Source organism: Nanorana parkeri, unplaced genomic scaffold, assembly GCF_000935625.1.
Source record: "Nanorana parkeri isolate BGI_ZX_2015 unplaced genomic scaffold, ASM93562v1 scaffold1290, whole genome shotgun sequence".
Lineage (NCBI taxonomy): Eukaryota > Metazoa > Chordata > Amphibia > Anura > Dicroglossidae > Nanorana > Nanorana parkeri.
The window spans coordinates 225,856-242,579 of NW_017307558.1; the positions used below are offsets into that span (position 1 = coordinate 225,856).

General features: G+C 42.7%; 1 protein-coding gene across 2 annotated transcripts in view; it reads right to left on the bottom strand.

Moving 5' to 3' along the window:
* The window catches only part of SCAF1 (SR-related CTD associated factor 1), a 32,778-nt gene that overhangs the window by 3,280 nt on the left and 12,774 nt on the right, over positions 1-16,724 (bottom strand). The window contains exons 4-9 of one of the 2 annotated variants that reach the window (XM_018569125.1): positions 14,932-15,038; positions 13,170-13,300; positions 11,699-11,823; positions 6,467-10,048; positions 3,955-4,037; positions 1,793-2,071 (exon numbers count right to left, since the gene is read on the bottom strand). In XM_018569125.1, the coding sequence (XP_018424627.1) occupies positions 1,793-2,071; positions 3,955-4,037; positions 6,467-10,048; positions 11,699-11,823; positions 13,170-13,300; positions 14,932-15,038 (4,307 nt within the window). The remainder of the gene's footprint in view (positions 1-1,792; positions 2,072-3,954; positions 4,038-6,466; positions 10,049-11,698; positions 11,824-13,169; positions 13,301-14,931; positions 15,039-16,724) is intronic. The other variant, XM_018569126.1, reaches the window with a different exon arrangement.

Genomic DNA, 16,724 nt, shown 5'->3' on the forward strand with positions numbered 1-16,724 from the left:
CCAGCGCCGACTGGTGGAACGGACGGGGAGGGGGCGGGCACAGCTGACTCTGCCTCTGGATAGGCAGAGCCAGCTGTCAATCCCGCAGCTGGGTGGATCTTAACAGCAATGTCGGGATCTGTCCCAGCTGCGGCGTCTCAGTATAACGCGAGCTACTGAGCTTTGGGTGACGGGAGAACGCTAGTTTGTGTTCTCCCGTGACCCTTAGGAGAACTATGGGGAAAAGCACTGACCCGCTAGTTCTCCTTTAAGGATCGTATTTAGGTCATTTTTGTCCTGAATAATCGAAAAAATAAATCAGCCAACTAAACAATTATGAAAAAATTCGTTAGTAGCAGCCCTAGAGCTAACCTTCAGTGAAAACTGCTTATCAAAACCAAATCAGTAGATATTGAGGCATCTGCAGTTGAAGCTATCTACAAATCTCTTTCTTATATAGTCTAGTTTAGTCCAACCTCTCCTAACTGCCTTTTGGATCTTCAATGCGACCAACGGAACTTCAGCCCTTAATATTGATGTTTCTAGGGGTTGCTGGAACAGGCCGTAATCCCTGATCATTACCTCCACTAATGTATTTTGGTCCCATCACATACTCCGTTTGCTCAGGTTTACTGTAAATATTCTATACATTGAAAATAGTAGAATCGCATCTCAAATTTTGATGCACAAAAAAACACCACAACTGAGAAAATTCCTTTCCAAGAAAAGAGGAAAAAAACGGACAGAAATACAGATATTGTCAAGATATTTGCACCCGGTACATTAAAAATGGGGGGGGGGTGTCTATTTTTTTTATGCAATAAGGATTCCTCGTGTAATTACAGAAAGATAATAAATGAGAAACTTCCTCTAAGAACTATTCAGATATCAGAATGTGACCTAGAAATATGTATCCAACTAGCTCCTGGACAGAAAGGTACAGTATGAGAATGTTTACAATCTTGCAATGTATTCAGCTGACCTGGAGGACTTTTCTTTTTTCCCCTTTGCCTAAACTGCAGTTTCAGATCAGGTGAGCCTGTCCAGCCCTTAAAGTGACATTAAAGGCTATTCAAGCCCCCCCATCCCCACCCAATGTTAGTGTAAGGATGTATCACTGCAAAGTCTCTCACCTTATGTACAGCTTTCCTAAGGATATAAATGATGCCTCTTTATTCAATTATCTTCTTCTTTACTGTGTTTTTCAGCTGTCCCTCCGGCGCTGGTATGGGTCTCCAATCCAGCGCTGACTCCTCTGATCTCCAATGGAGTCTGTGCGGATGCACCCTGCTCTATAGACTTACATTGTGTCTCTCCCCTCGTCTCCCAGCCGAACATCTGAACTGCGCATGCCCCACGATCCTTTGTGGCCACCCGAGACTCTTCAGATGTTCGGACGGGAGCACGTGGCGAAGACACAGGTAAGTTTAACCCTGATTCAAAAGGGGTTTTTAAAAAAAAAGTTTTTGCATATATCTACTGCTTGCTAGCTTTAGAACTATGCAAAAACACGTGAGAGTTTAATAACCCTTTAGGCTTGTGCAAGATAATGATACCAGTGAAGTGTAGACCCCCATCCGCTAATCAACTACAGAACCTCAGTGGCTAGTAGAGGCTCCGATATTCGACTGTTGAATTATAATGTTTAGGACCTTTCAGATTCACTTTAAGAGTATACAAATTCCACATTTTCTCAAAAGGTGAAAAGTGCAATTTTCAACAAAACAGGCAAAGCTGGAATCCCATCAATGTCCTGAATACGGCCCATTTATCAGAATGGTCAGTATTAACAAGACCCATTAAGTATGAATACCTTATCAGTGTCTCCTCTACCCTCAGAGCTCGTGCTGCCTTCCCGTTTACCCAGCTCTCCAATTGACGTAGTGTTGAAGAATGAGCTGGAGGTAGTACCGGAAATTGATTGCGAGTTCAGACTTGAGATTCCAGGTGGGGTGGGGGGGCTGGAGTTGCCACTCAGGGATAGACCACTATAAGGAAGATAGGAGGGTGCCGAGTGACCAAGAGATGGTATGACAGGTTGTGGAGGAGGCTGGGTCACCAATGAGGTAGAAGGCTTGCTCTGACTAAGGATCTGTAAGGAAAGAAGTTAGCTGGTTATTTAATATTCGTACATTAAAATGTTCGGAGAACTCTATGATCAAAAAATTGTTCTTGGCCATCCTGCTAAACTAAAGGGAAGCTCCAATAACTAGGGGGAGGCAATCCAATAAAGTCTTAACACTACTTTTCTAGCAATATGGACCTTTAAAAGGTTCTGCGCCAAATTCAAAAAGGCTCTGTCGCCATTTTAGGTAGCTTTACGGACACCTGTGACAGCTTCAGGCAGTTCTTAATACCGACACTAAGAATCTGTCACTATGGCTGCAACAGAATCAAATACAATTAGCAACAGTTTACAAATTGGAAAACTGGCAACAATTAAGACCAACTCGGATCTGGTGTACAGAGAGAGACCCAGTGTGTAGAGTGGGGAATGTATGTACTAGAAGCTGTCATGAATCTGACAGCTTCTGGTTTGTTGGTTGCTAGGACACCAGGCCGGCAGCATCCTAGCAACCATAAACACATCCCCAGCCCCATTCAGCTGCCAGCCGGGAGTTTCCTGAATGTAAACTAGAGCTGCAGCTAACGATTATTTTCAAAATCGATTAGTTAGCCGATTATTAAGAAAAGGGGCAGGGGATGCTCGCTCACATCATGACGTCAGCCTGCATCCCACCATTCTAAAACAGCTGCGAGATGGAGTACGCTCCCGGCTCGGTCAGGTCTAACAATTTTAAAAGGAAAGGCCTTACACATTTAATGAAGGTCAGAGAAAATCTTATAGGTAGCCGGTAGGGATGCATAGATACCGGTTTTTCGGTATCAAGTACCGATATTTTTTTCGGTACTCGCCGATACCGAATGTCCCATTAAGGAAGCCAGGCGGCGTGTAATGACTCACCACCTGGCTTCCTGATTAGCCAGGAGGCAAATACTCGCCACCCGGCTTCCCAGTTACCAGAAAAGCTGTCTCCATGCTTCTCTTTACTAAGTGACGTGAAAGCATGGAGCTGGCTTTCTGGCCAATCAGGAAGCCGGGCACCGTGTAAAACGCGGCACCTGGTTTTCTGATTGGCCGGGAAGCCGGCTCCATGCTCCCTCATTACGAGGTGACGAGAAAGCATGGAGCCGGCTTCCCGGCCAATCAGAAAGCCTGGCGCCACGTCATTACACGGCGCCCAGATTCCTGATTGGCCAGCTTCCCGACCAATCAGGAACCTGGGCAGGGAGTCATTACACGCCGCTCGGCTTCCTGATTGGCCGAAAGCCTGCTCCATGATTTCTCATCACACGTGGCGAGGGAGCATGGAGCCGGCTTCCCTGCCCACCTGGCCAGGCATGGGCGCATTTGGGCGAGTACGGGTACTCGCCCAAATACTCAGCATCGGCACCGATACTAGTATCGGTACATCCCTAGCAGCGGGTAAGTATTGCCACACTAGGACATGATGTGTGTAACTGGCAGGATCAAAAGGTGAATATAAAAGAAAAAAAAAGGCAATAATGCCGTCACCACATCACAAGGACTGCTAGTCTGAAATATATTACATTGTGGTTCTTAAGTTTAGATACGCTTTAAATGAAACCTGAACATTGAGAATAGGCTGCCGCTGGTGACCACTTTCTCAAAATGACAGTTCCCTGGCAGTCTGTGGCATCAATACTTTGCATCATTGCCCCTGAACGTGCAAGTAACCAGTGAAGTCAGCATTCCTGACCCGCATATTTGTTCTGGGTCAGCGACTCAGGGTCCAAACCATTGCATCAACGTGAGAGCTGGGGAGCTGGCATTCATAGAAGGAGAGGACAGCCGTAACAGCCACTATTTTTCCTTTAGTACAAGTTTCCTTTAACAGATATGAGTTGCAACTGTAAAATGATGAGAAGATGGATGGTTTATCGAGTAAACACCTGATTGGTGGCTTGGATTAGCTCCTGTGCCTTGGCTCGGCTTGCCATGTTCGCCTCCTCCATCTTGAATAGGAGAGCAGTCACTGTAATCACACAATGGAAACAAAATTCATCCATAAAGTGATAAAAGGAAAAGAAAATCTCTAATGGGTGACTTTCCTACTACAGGTGGTCAGCAGAACTCCTCTACTGAGGGCATTTATATCTAAGCAACGAACACAAGAAAGTCCAAGTTTAATTTCAGAAAAACTGCAAACAAGCACCATATACTGGAGCCCAAAGCCTCAAAGGCTGTGGTGACCAGCTTAGTACAAAGGGCCACAAGAGTGGCCCTCGACATGTCCGGAGGGCTGCACAATAGTAGAAAGTTTATGAAAACAAAGCTATCAATTATTAGAAAGTTATTAGTAAGATATTCAAATACAAATGTTCTATATTTATTTGGGACAAACTAGCGCTCTTCTAGAATGCTATAATTTGGGTCCTGGCGATTAAAGGGGAAAGTAGATACTTTTTTTTAAACTGATATATTTAGTTAAATTTGGATATTTTTGTGCACTTTCTTTTTATATGTTGTTAAATTAGAAAAAAAAGGGGCCCAAATTTTGACACTGAGCACATGCCGGCATTGGCATCTCTTTACATTTTTAGAGTTATTTGACCTTGCATTTTCTTTCATGATTGGCATTTATGTTTGTACACAAATCATCACGGAAGAAGCATGCTGGGGAGGGGATGGAGAGGCGGCCGGGAACAGAGCAGGCTGGGGATGGGGGAGGAAGAGGCTGCTGGGAATGCAGCAGGCTTGGGGGGGAAGAGAGAGAGGTGGCAGGGAATGGAGCAGGCTGGGGCTACGGGGGTGGCCGGAAAGGGAGCAGGCTGGGGCTACGGGGGTGGCAGTTAGGAATGGAGCAGGCTACAGGAAAGGTTGCTGGTAACTTACAGAGCTGCATTAATTTGTGCCTTTTACATCTGTCTGGAGTTCAGCTTTAAAAAGGGTAAATTAATAATAAAAATAGATTTCACTTAAGTATTTAACTAGCATCCCAAGCCATTTAAAGTGACTTTCTAAATGACCACTGCATAAAACGGCAATGTTTCCACAACTGCTCAAGTGATCCCTGCTGAGGGGGATTAAGGGAGTAAAGATCAGGCAGAACCAGCAAATTACTTTTACGTGAACATAGATCCTTAAACCAGACAATATATTTGTCCACAGTTATAGCATTTTTTTTTGTTTCTGGACAAGGTTACGGTTTTGGATTTGTGTTTTTTTTGTATATGGTCATCATGCAGCCTAAATGTTAGTGTTATGCGTATTAGCTTTTAGAACATAAGTTCCCTCTATCAAGCTATCCTTCTCGATGCTGTACTTTCGTGTTTTACTTATGTTTTTAAACAACCAGCAAGGCAAAAAGGTTCTCAAATATATGTTGTGCATTGTTGGCAGAGGTTTGTGAATAATAAGACCGGCTGAACAGATTACAAATGTCTGGCAAGCAACACCGTTCACATCTATGTATTTCAAGAGTGTATTTAAAGTGACGCTAAACTCACGAGGTAAATCTGGAAAATGCATTCAAATACCCCAACTATTAACAAAAATGTATCTTATTTGTGTATCTCATGTTTAGTTTACTAATTTGTAGTGAGATTGTAGTCCATCACGGGAGCGAGCGGTGACTACTTTACAACACACACAGGGACCATGGGGAACAAAAGTAGCCACCCTCCAGAAGGAAGGACAGTGTCAGCATGAATTTAGAGATGATTTGAGGATCTACAGCCGAGTGATACACAAATAAGATACATTTATGTTAATAGTTATGGTACTTGAATGCATTTTTAAGATTTAATTCCCGAGTTTAGTGTCAGTTTAACTTTCTACGATGCCAACCACAATGAAGTATGATGCTGGCATATTACTGCTGTAAATAGTGAATAAGGGTAGATATGTCCCAAAAATGGTGTCCCTCATGGGGAGACACATCCTCACAGAAAGCAATGCTGCTACATTCCTATGTTGCAGTGATTGCCAAGAAGAACCTACTTGACAGCCAGCCAGAAAGATTGCTGGGCGGCTTTGTGTCCCAGTGGGGAGGAGAGAAACTGTCACAGGGGGCCGAGCGCTGCGGTAGTTGAGGAATGTGATCGGCAGGCGTCTCGCACCGCTCAGCCTCCTATCACAGATCAGAGGAGAGCAGTGTGGGCCGAGATAGCTCTCAAAGGAGGCTGAGCACCGCTCACTCCTGTGACAGCTGTCTGGATGGAGAGCGGGTACAAGTGATCAGTGATCGCTGAGTGTTTGTAAATAATTGGAGGACAGAGTATGTTTACTGTGTCCCCAATTAGGAATGCATGGGAAGTGATCTACATCACTTCCTGTTCATTCATGATTGTGGTTATAGTTCAACCTCTGTACACAATTTCTCCATATCCGTCAATGTGCACATTAATCAGGAATAGCAAAACTATATTTCTAGAGACAGAGAAAAAAGGATAATCCACTTACATGCCAAGACCCCACTTGTTGTGCAGTCCACTCCTGACTGAAGGTTCCATGGTATCGGTGCTGGCGGTGGTGGGGGAGGAGGTGGACGGGGCGCTTCTTCCTTAGTCTCAGAAATACTGTCAACCACTAAGTCAGTACTTCTCTCTGGGTCTTCAGGGAGCTCCTCGGGCAGGAATGAAACATCGGGAGTTTTGCAGCTACTGTCGACTGTTTGGGAATCAGGGGTAAGGTCTTGTTCATTGGCTGGCTTGGGAGGACTTGGAGGCTTCACTTTAATTTCAGTTTTCTCAGTGTCAGACCATATCGGTTCTTCTTTGGCTTCAACTGGGCTTAAGATCTCTTGACTGCAACTATCTGCTTTGGACTTCTTCAAGGAGGCTTTAGTCTTCAGCTTCTTCTTTTTCTTTTCTAGAGTCCCCTTAGGTTTGACAAGAGTCCCTCCAGCACCAACAGGCTTTACTTTTTTAACACCAGTTTTTGTTTTTAAACCCTTTATTTTTTTAGGCCGTAGAAGAGGTTCTTTGACATCATCGGGTTCAAGTTTAGGTCGACTACTCTTAATATCGGTTATCTTTTCATCAGATTTAAGGAACGGGGAGCGGCTTTCTCTGTCCCTGCTAAATTTGACTCCAATAGACCCAGCTTCTTTGACAGTTGTGGTGCTGCTTACACCTTCACGTATCAACACAGCCACTTTAGACTGAAGTTTTACTTTCCTAGTTGAACTTCCTTTGCTGTCTTTATGACTTGCTTTAAGTTTCTTTGGACCTTTATCCTTATCAGTACGAATTTTATCTCTGTCTAACTTCAAGGGCTCGGGCTCTGGATCAGAACCTTCTTTGAAACGCTTTTTATACCGATCACGGCTGTCATCTGGGTAAGCTCTTTTTCTATCTCTATCTTTTGAAGCTCTCTGTCGGCTTTCTCTTTCCTCCTCTACCCGCTTTGTTGCAAAGTCCATGGGTATCCTCCTCTTGCTGGAATCAGACTTTACAGAATGCCTTTCAAAAACTCGGTTAGATTTTCCATCTCGGTCATCAACAGTTTCACGGTCAGAATAGGTCTCAAAGCTCAGTCCTTCTGAATCATACAAAACCTCTCTCTTCCCAGGAAGTTCGGGAGTACGAAGCATTTCTTCACGATTTAGTTTCTCTTCTGGATTCACAGTAATAGTCCTCTTTATTGTAAAAAGATCTGCATTATTCAGCTCTTGTATTGATGGAGGAACCACTGAGCGACTGTCTCGTCTCCTCCTTTCCATGAGTGGAGGATTTTCCACCTTGGGTTCATCTAAAGGGTGCCTGGTCCTTGCTTTCTCCTTTTCTCTCCTATCATTTGAGTGCCGGGAAGATCTTCTATCTCTGTCCCTTTCTCTATCTCTGGACCTTGAACGTGATCTTTTCTTCTTTTTCTTCCCATCTACCCGATGTTTGTCCTTATGTTTATCTTTTCGAGATTGCTCCATACTGACAGAGCGTGACCAACGGTGCCTCTTCTCCTTCGATTTAGACCTGCAAGTTTTTCTCCTCTCCGCTGATGTACGAGAGGACCCTACAGCAGATAAGCTAGTGCTAATGGAAGGTGACCAGGACCGTGATCTTCTACGTTCTCCTGAACGTGAACGAGAAACCTTATTGTCCTTAAAAGATCGTGACCTAGAACGTTTGCGGTCTTTACTATCTTTTGATTTTTTTGTAATAGACCAGGACGTAGTTGTTGTTGTCGTTGTCGCCGTCGTCCGTGGTTCCTTGGACCTCTTCCTTTCCCTGGATCGCTTTCTTTCGCGTTTGGTCTTCTTGCGACTATGAGAGCTAGATGGAGAGCGTGATTTTGAGTGTTTTTTGGCTTTTGGTGGAGTCTCCGATTTCTTGCGATATCTCTCTCTACGTTGGTTTGTAATCTTTCGTCTCAGATCAAGTCCCTTCCATCTGCTGTCCATCTGATTTTCTCCAAAGTCAATTTGTAAAGCTCCCTCCTCATCTGAATCTGCATGCAGAGAAAGGAAGTCATCCCCTTCAACCATTCTAAGTGGTCTGTCCATAAGTCGACACCGGCTCCGGAACATAGGCACAGGGCTAAAACAGTCCTCATCTGGCTGGACAATCTCCCCTTCTTCAATCTCAGAATCATATTTGCGATCTGAATCATCATCATGATCTCTCCTTTCAGATGAATGCCTCCGTTTATGCCGCGATCTTGACTCACTTCCAAGCTTGGCAATTTTTTCTAACCGTAAATAGGACTTCATATCGGGCTTGGCCAGCGATTCCAAGGAAACCTTTATTTCAACCTTGGATTTTGATTCAGCTTCAGAAGTGAAGTCAGTTTTCCTGTTAAAGTCATTACCAGCATCTACTGTGAAAACACGCCGTATAGGCTCTGCTGATGTTTCTCCAATACTTGTTTCTTCAAGTGTTGAATCAGCAACTGGTGCTTCTTTTATACTTTTCTCCTCTGGTACTTCTTGTGACACCTCATCTACCTCCCCATCATCTGCTGTGTCCATGTCTATACTGGAGCTAGGACTGTAGGGTTCATAATCTAGCTTTGAAACAGAGTCAGACCGTTCTTTAGAACTTTTCTGCTCAGCTTTGTTACTGTCCACTTCAATGCTTCTCTCATGCTCATCATTTGGGAGGCCTTTCTCAGATTCAGAAGATTTAAAACCTTCCTTTGTTTTCTCAGAGCCTGGAGCATCCTGGCTCAAGCTGTTTTCATCATATATACCAGCCAACACTTCAGAGATTCGACCCTCAGGGTGAGTGTCACTCCCAATTTCATCGTCATCATCATCATCATCTTCATACGGTGAAGGGCTGCGTTCAGAGGAGCTTGGATTTGAGCCAGTGGGTTCAAACGGGTCATATTTTTGATCTTCCTGGTCATCATTTTCTTTCTCTGGGGAGTCTGAATAAATATAGTCTCCATTCACATTTTCCTCATCTGTGGGGTGAAAAGGGTCATAAATATCTAAATCCTGGGATTGATTTGACTGTACCCCACTGCCACCAGCAGATAGTATAGGGTTCTGGGAGAAGGAGGAAGAGGAGGATGAGGAGCCACTATCTTTTTCTAAAGAGCCATGAGATTGAGAGTTCTGGTTGTTTACTGTGGAGCTTTCTCCTCCAAGTGGTCTCTGCTGCCCCCCTGTTACCCCAGTGCCATTTCCCAAAGCTAGTCCCAATGACTCTAATGCATCGGGTGTATTTTTAACTAACATGTTGCCATTTATTATACTAGTCCTCTCCGTGCATATGCCATTTTGTATCCTATATGCAGGGGGGAAGGCATCCAGTGGACCTTTAGTTGTCCAGTGAATTCCAGGGAGCACGGGTGCTACTGAAGCATTTACATGTAGGGAAGTTCTGTCCGTAGGTTTCTGAAAAGTAACATGTGCCTTCTGTTCTAAACTACAGTCTGCACTTAGAGTTCTATTCAGTTTTCTGGGGGTACATGGGTTTATGTTGATATGAGACATAGGGGTTCCAAGGAATTCCTTGAATCTTGAAGGCTTAGTTGCTGTCTCTCGGTGTACTGTTGATTGTCCTTCTGTGAACGCCAGCCCTGAGGTACTTAGGCACGCTAAAAGAAGGAGGAAAAAAGTGCATTAGAAAGGCTCTACAGTATACTCAGTGTCAAGATCAAGACAACCATAGAGTGTTTCTTACTTTTTAGCAGACATGTGATACTAGAATTCTAATGGCCAAATGTGGCCCACTCTCTCTCCGTTTTTGTGGCCCTCGGTGGGTTATGAATTTATCCTTTTGCTAAAGGAGTTTACCCCCCTCATATCTGACACGTTAAAAACGCACATTTTAGGTCTTAAATTTGTTAAAACCCCCAAAATGTATACATTTTCTGAAATGCGAGAGCCTGTAGAATAAAATATTTGGTATTTGCAAATATTTAAGTCACGCAATATCCGCAAAACTGTTTTCCAAACCAAAAGTTTCAATTAAAAAAAAAAAAATACGCAAAAATAATTTTCTGCACACAAAACATAATATAAATTCCCTTTTTTATTTTGATAAAATGTAAAAGATGAGACTGGATCAAGTAAACAGATACAAAATATGGCAACTCCTAAAACCCTGTGCACCCACAAAATAGCAAAAGATGACCATACTCAAAAATATCCATATGTGGCTCTAATAAACCTCAAAGCTAATAAGTAGAGTTAACCCTAAAACTCCCTAGAATAAGCCCTCTCATTCCAAAGTGTGCCTAATATGGTGTTACCAGATCACTGTTTATGCTCCGCTTACAGTACTGGTGAGGTGACAGGTTATCTTTAATCTAACATCCGAGATCTATTAGAAGCCGGATGTTGCATTAACCCCTTCGTGACTGACGACGTACAGTGTACGTCGCCAGCATCGGGGCTGTTTAAACAGACTCCCGGTGACTTTTGCCGCCGGGAGTCTGTTTAAACTTGTAGAGCCGACTGTCGGCTTTACAACAGAAGCGATCCTGGCGACTTACCTGAAAGGGCCAGTTCATTAAAACTGCATTTTAGCAGGCGGGCTAATGCGTTATGGTAGCTCTGGCAGTGTGCATTGTAATGCACACTACTAGAGCGGTTACTTTTTTTTCTTCAATTTTTGTGAAGTGTACAATGCATACACTCCATTCAGGTGCCCACACAGCAGCGCGTGGTAACCATTTATACCATACAGGTGCTAATGATCAATACAATGCAGGTTACAATGCAATTATTAAATGAAATAGAATCAGCAGCGTAGGAGGAATAAGACTGGGTGAGTAACGCCAAGCTCTTCAAAAAAAAGTTTAATCTGAAAAAAATTATCTTGACGTGTGTACGCATCCAGTGCGCTGCGATAAAGTGCAACATTTTCTCATTTTAGCGCAGTCCAACACACCACCCATCACAGCTACGCTGTGTCCTTGCAGTGACCCGCGCTGATCCGATGCGTAGAACATAGGTGACCGCAGAATTTGCAAACAGGCCATTTCAGCACTGAATTCAGCCCAGTGTTGCTTTTGAGATTAGACTTGCGTGTCAGAGCAATATAAAATATATTTATACAACAGGCAAAACCTCTTAAACCCTTCAAGTCTCTATGAACATACAGACTACTGGAAAGCCCACAGTTGGCTGGAAAACACTTATCTAACCCAGTGCTGTGGGAAAACCTACATAAGTGATTATAATTTAATAATCAATTACGTTTAGTAAAAAGCTCACTGCTTATATTGTTCCACAATAGATACCTGATTTCTGAAATCGCCAGGGTCTTGCTCTTCTGAAGATTCTTGGTGGGACATTGGAGTAAGTGCCGGCATCTCCAACATGAACCTCAGCAACCAGCTCAAGTTCATCTATGCCCTCCTCGGCACTGAGAAGAATAAAAAAGGTTTGAATTAAAAAAAGTTTTGGAAAGTAGGAATACATTAGTGGACAAAATTGTATTTTCTATCCTCCTTGAAATCATTACAAAAACAAAAAAATATAATAAAGCAGTGATTTATCTAGTAGCTAATTAATAATAAAAAAAAGGAGTTAGAAAATATAAGGCAGTATTTATAGGACTCCACTGTATTGTGGTGCGTTATTGTCCATGTGCTTAACGATCTCCGACAGAAGATCCGGAAGCCGGCGGAGAGGTGAGTACGGATCAAAAGAACTTTTGAATCGATCAAAATAATTTTGATTAGGGATGCACCGATACAAGCATCGGTATCGGCCGCAATACCGAGTATTTGCAAGCTCTCCACACCTGTTAACCACTGAGATCATATCCTGATGGCAGTGCTTCCAGCAACAAAATATAACAATTAGATAGGAAATGGAAGTGAGATTACAGAAAACACTGGACAGAAACAAGACCAATAGTGGGCTTGAGATTTATAAGGTAAATGATTTTCAGTTTGTAATTTATAAGGTAAATCGCACACAAAAATACTATATTGCTGTGTGCTATGTGAGTATCCACAAGTCTGCTTCCAATGCAGGTAAAGTGTTAATTGCTCTGCACTGTGACCAGCATAGGACCCTAGTGCCCGAGTTGGACAGCATTTAATGTTTCCACCAGGCATGCTCATCGATTATTTTTTTTCCTTTTTTATTTATATGGAAGCACTTAACATATTCCATGTGACCACGCTTGTGCCTCACAGCCAAAAGCTAGGCTCTAATACTGTCACATATCCGAAAACATTACATCTCTGGTCTCTGACAACACTGATTTCAGTGCTGGGGGCAATGAAGGTAGGAGCAGAGAGGAAGCTCAAGCACTGCGAGTTTAAGAGGGTAAGGGAGACCCCTTTTTGAAAGACACCATCACTTTGCCCTAGAAGTAATGTATGCTGATGCTTCAGCTCAGGTGAATATGAGAACAGTTCAAGTCTAAGTGATCTAACTATATTCAGTCTGTTGATTTTAAGTTTATTAGCCAACTGTCCGCCTCTGCCAGAGGCTCCTCTATATCTCCCATTCTAGGAGATATATTAATGATAGTTTCGATAGTTTCTGAACAAGTGAAGTAGTCATTGTGGCGGGGAGTAAACAATCAGTGTATTTCATATTACTTGGACCAAGTGTATTTCATCATCACATCATCATAAATAGATGGAATTCTGCATGTGCAGGTTCCCAGGTAGCATGGGAAAGCCACCGATAAAAACATTATTCTACAGAAGTAAAATAGATGTGATCACAAAGATGAAGATATTTTATACTTACTACAAGTCTTCAAAATCTAGGCTTTCATCCACAAAGCGGTGAAGGCGAGACCCTGTTGTAGTTTTATTGTACGTCTCTTCGATAAAATCCAATGCACTTGCAAAGGTAGACAAATCGGTGGTTTCCAGTATCTAAAAAAAATAATAAAAAAATGGCCAATGACTTAAAAGTTACAGATAATTTAGAAACTTACTTCTACTTCGACAGCAGCTTAGTGAAGATATTACAGAAAAATTTCCAGAAAAATGTCTTCTACATCAATAGTTCTTAAATAACCACTTTTACCCCAATGCCTGCAGCCAAATATGCACAAGATAATGTCTTCATACAGAGCTGGCTGGCAGTAGAAGTGCCTGGTGTGGGACGTTGAAAATGGTCCTGAGCTAGGTCCTCATATTAAGATGAGGCAATAATGTGTTGTATACTTATCCCCAATCCAAAACACTTCCAAGTTGATGTTTTGGAACTCTCCTGCCCTTAGCAAATACCCATAATTATATAGGGATCAATAGGGATTTCCTTACAAAAAAAAAAGCCACAACTGGACAGTTGAAGTGCACAGAGAGCAGATTTCTGGATTGAGGGAACATCGCCCAAAGCATCACACTGCCTCTGCCGACATGCCTTCTTCCCATAGTGCATCCTGGTGCCATCTCTTCCCCAGGTAAGCGACACAAATGCACCCGGCCATCCACATAATGTAAAAGAAAATGTGATTCATCAGACCAGGCCACCTTCCTCTATTGCTTCGTAGTCCAGTTGTGATGCTCACGAGCCCATTGTAGGCACTTTCAGTGGTGGACACGGGTCAGCATGAGCACCCTGACTGGTCTGTGGCTATGTAGCTCCATATGCAAAAAAACTGCAATGTACGGTGTGTTCAGACACCTTTCCATCGGAACCAACATTAACTTTGTTCAGCAATCTGAGCTACAGTAGCTCTTCTATTGGATCAAACTGCAAGGACAAGCCTTCATTCGACACATGCATCAATGAGCGTTGGCCATCCATGACTCTGTTGTCGGTTCACCGGTTTTCCTTCCTTAGACTTTTGGTAGGTCCTGACCACTGCACACCGGGAATATCCCACAAGAGCTGCAGTTTTGGAGTTGCTCAGACCCAGTCGTCTACCCGTCACAATTTGGCCCTTGTCAAAGTCACTCAAATCCTTACGCTTGCCCATTTTTTCTGCTTCCAACACATCAACTTCAGGAACAAAAATGTTCACTTGCTGCCATATATATCCTTCCCACTTCCATAAAATGCAGCATACTGCATAGACAGGTGAGGTGTATTTTCAATTAATTACTATCCAAACCTTTTGAACATTTACCCTCCTTTCCTATTTGTGGCAAGAACCAAAACATTTTGAATTTCTCATCACTACTGTCCCTATGACACTGGTCACCAGGACAAAATTGAATGAACCTCCCCGTCAGGAAAACATTGGAAAATTTTTTTGCGCTATCTTTATACTTTAAGCAATTCATCTTCCTGCAAAAATTCAGCTTCCCATTTCAAATGTCTACCTCCGGCCCCCTCACTGTATAGTAAATCAGCACCAACACAATTATCCAATAAGCATGCCCAGAAAGTGGTAATGCCAAATCAGAAATAGCAGAGTGGTCTTACTGAAATAGCCATTTCCCTGGAATGTATCTTAAAATCATGAAAGCATTGACCATACAATATATAATACATTGCAAAAAAATAATAAAAGTGGTTTACGACAGTGTTGTCACCAAAACGAAGAAATGCATACATTGTCATTCTCCACACTGAGAGGTTTAGCGTCTTCCGCATCTGCAAGCCTCTTTACTGGTTTCTTTTTACATGTCTTTTTCAGTTTGGGACATTTGGGTTTGGGATCTAAAACAGTAGAAAAAGAAAAATATAATGTATACAGAAAATATATATAGGGCATTCATGTTCCCTTTGCCCACCATTTACCATTCCTAATTAAAAACAATGTGACCCAAACAATTGAGCTCAGCCCGACCCACCATAACACATCCAAGTAATAAGCTGATGTTTAAGAGAGAAGGAGAGAGAAAAGAGAGAAGGAGAGAGAAAAGAGAGAGAAAAGAGAGAAGGAGAGAGAAAAGAGAGAAGGAGAGAGAAAAGAGAGAAAAGAGAGAAGAAGAAGGAGAGAGAAAAGAGAGAAGAAGGAGAGAGAAAAAAGAGAGAAGGAGAGAGAGAAAAGAGAGAAGGAGAGAGAGAAAAGAGAGGAGGAGAGAGAAAAGAGAGAAGGAGAGAGAAAAAAGAGAGAAGGAGAGAGAAAAAAGAGAGAAGGAGAGAGAGAAAAGAGAGGAGAGAGAAAAGAGAGAAGGAGAGAGAAAAGAGAGGAGAGAGAAAAGAGAGAAGGAGAGAGAAAAGAGAGGAGAGAGAAAAGAGAGAAGGAGAGAGAGAAAAGAGAGAAGAAGGAGAGAGAAAAGAGAGAAGAAGGAGAGAGAAAAGAGAGAAGGAGAGAGAAAAGAGAGAAAAGAGAGAAGGGGAGAAAAGAGAGAAGGGGAGAGAAAAGAGAGAAGGGGAGAGAAAAGAGAGAAGGGGAGAGAAAAGAGAGAAGGGGAGAGAAGAGAGAAGGGGAGAAAAGAGAGAAGGGGAGAAAAGAGAGAAGGGGAGAAAAGAGAAGGATGGGAGAGAATTTATCAAAACTGGAGCAGAAAAAATCTGGAGCAGATTTGCACTGCAACCAATCAGCTTCTCTCTTTCATTTTCAAATCTTACCTGAGCAAACTGAAGAGAGATGCTGATAGGTTGCCATGGGCAACTGCTCCAGATTCTGTCTACTCCAGTTTTGATAAATCCCCACCAGTGTATATAAATGGGTGAAGGGTTAATGTATTGAAATAATAAAACTATATTTAATATATTAAAATTAAAGGCGTTTGTATGATCTCCCTGAGCTTGCGTGGGTTTCCTCCGGGTACTCTGGTTTCCTCCCACACTCCAAAAAGACATGCTGGAAAGTTATTTGGCTCCTGTCTAAATTGGCCCTGTATATGAGATGGGGACCTTAGATTGTAAACTCCTTGAGGGCAAGGACTGATGTGAATGCGCAACTATGTAAAGCGCTGCGTAAATTGTTGGCGGTATTTAAATACCTGTAATAAATCATAAAAAAATGTAATGTATTAATATTTAAACCAGAGGTGGGCAACTCCGACCCACCAGCTGCTGTGGAACTACAGATCCCATGAACCATTGCAAGATTCTCACAGCTTCAGGCATGACTCCCAGAGGCAGATGCAGCATGGGATTTGTAGTTTCACCACAGCTGGAGGGTCAAAGTTTGCCCACCCCCTGATTTACACTATACTGAGGTTTACAGGAGCAGATGTTACTGATTGAGACACAACTGACAAATAACTGAATTCACAATATATCAGTGTCAGTTGTGACCACAGATAGTTGATAACAGGGTCCGTCAGAGGTCTTAGAATACCCTCCCACACTATTAAATGGAAGGTAGAGCTGAAGCACTGGAGTCTTTGGGCACAACCAAAATAGAATATAAAAAAAATCACTAATAAGAGTTTCATATATATATATATA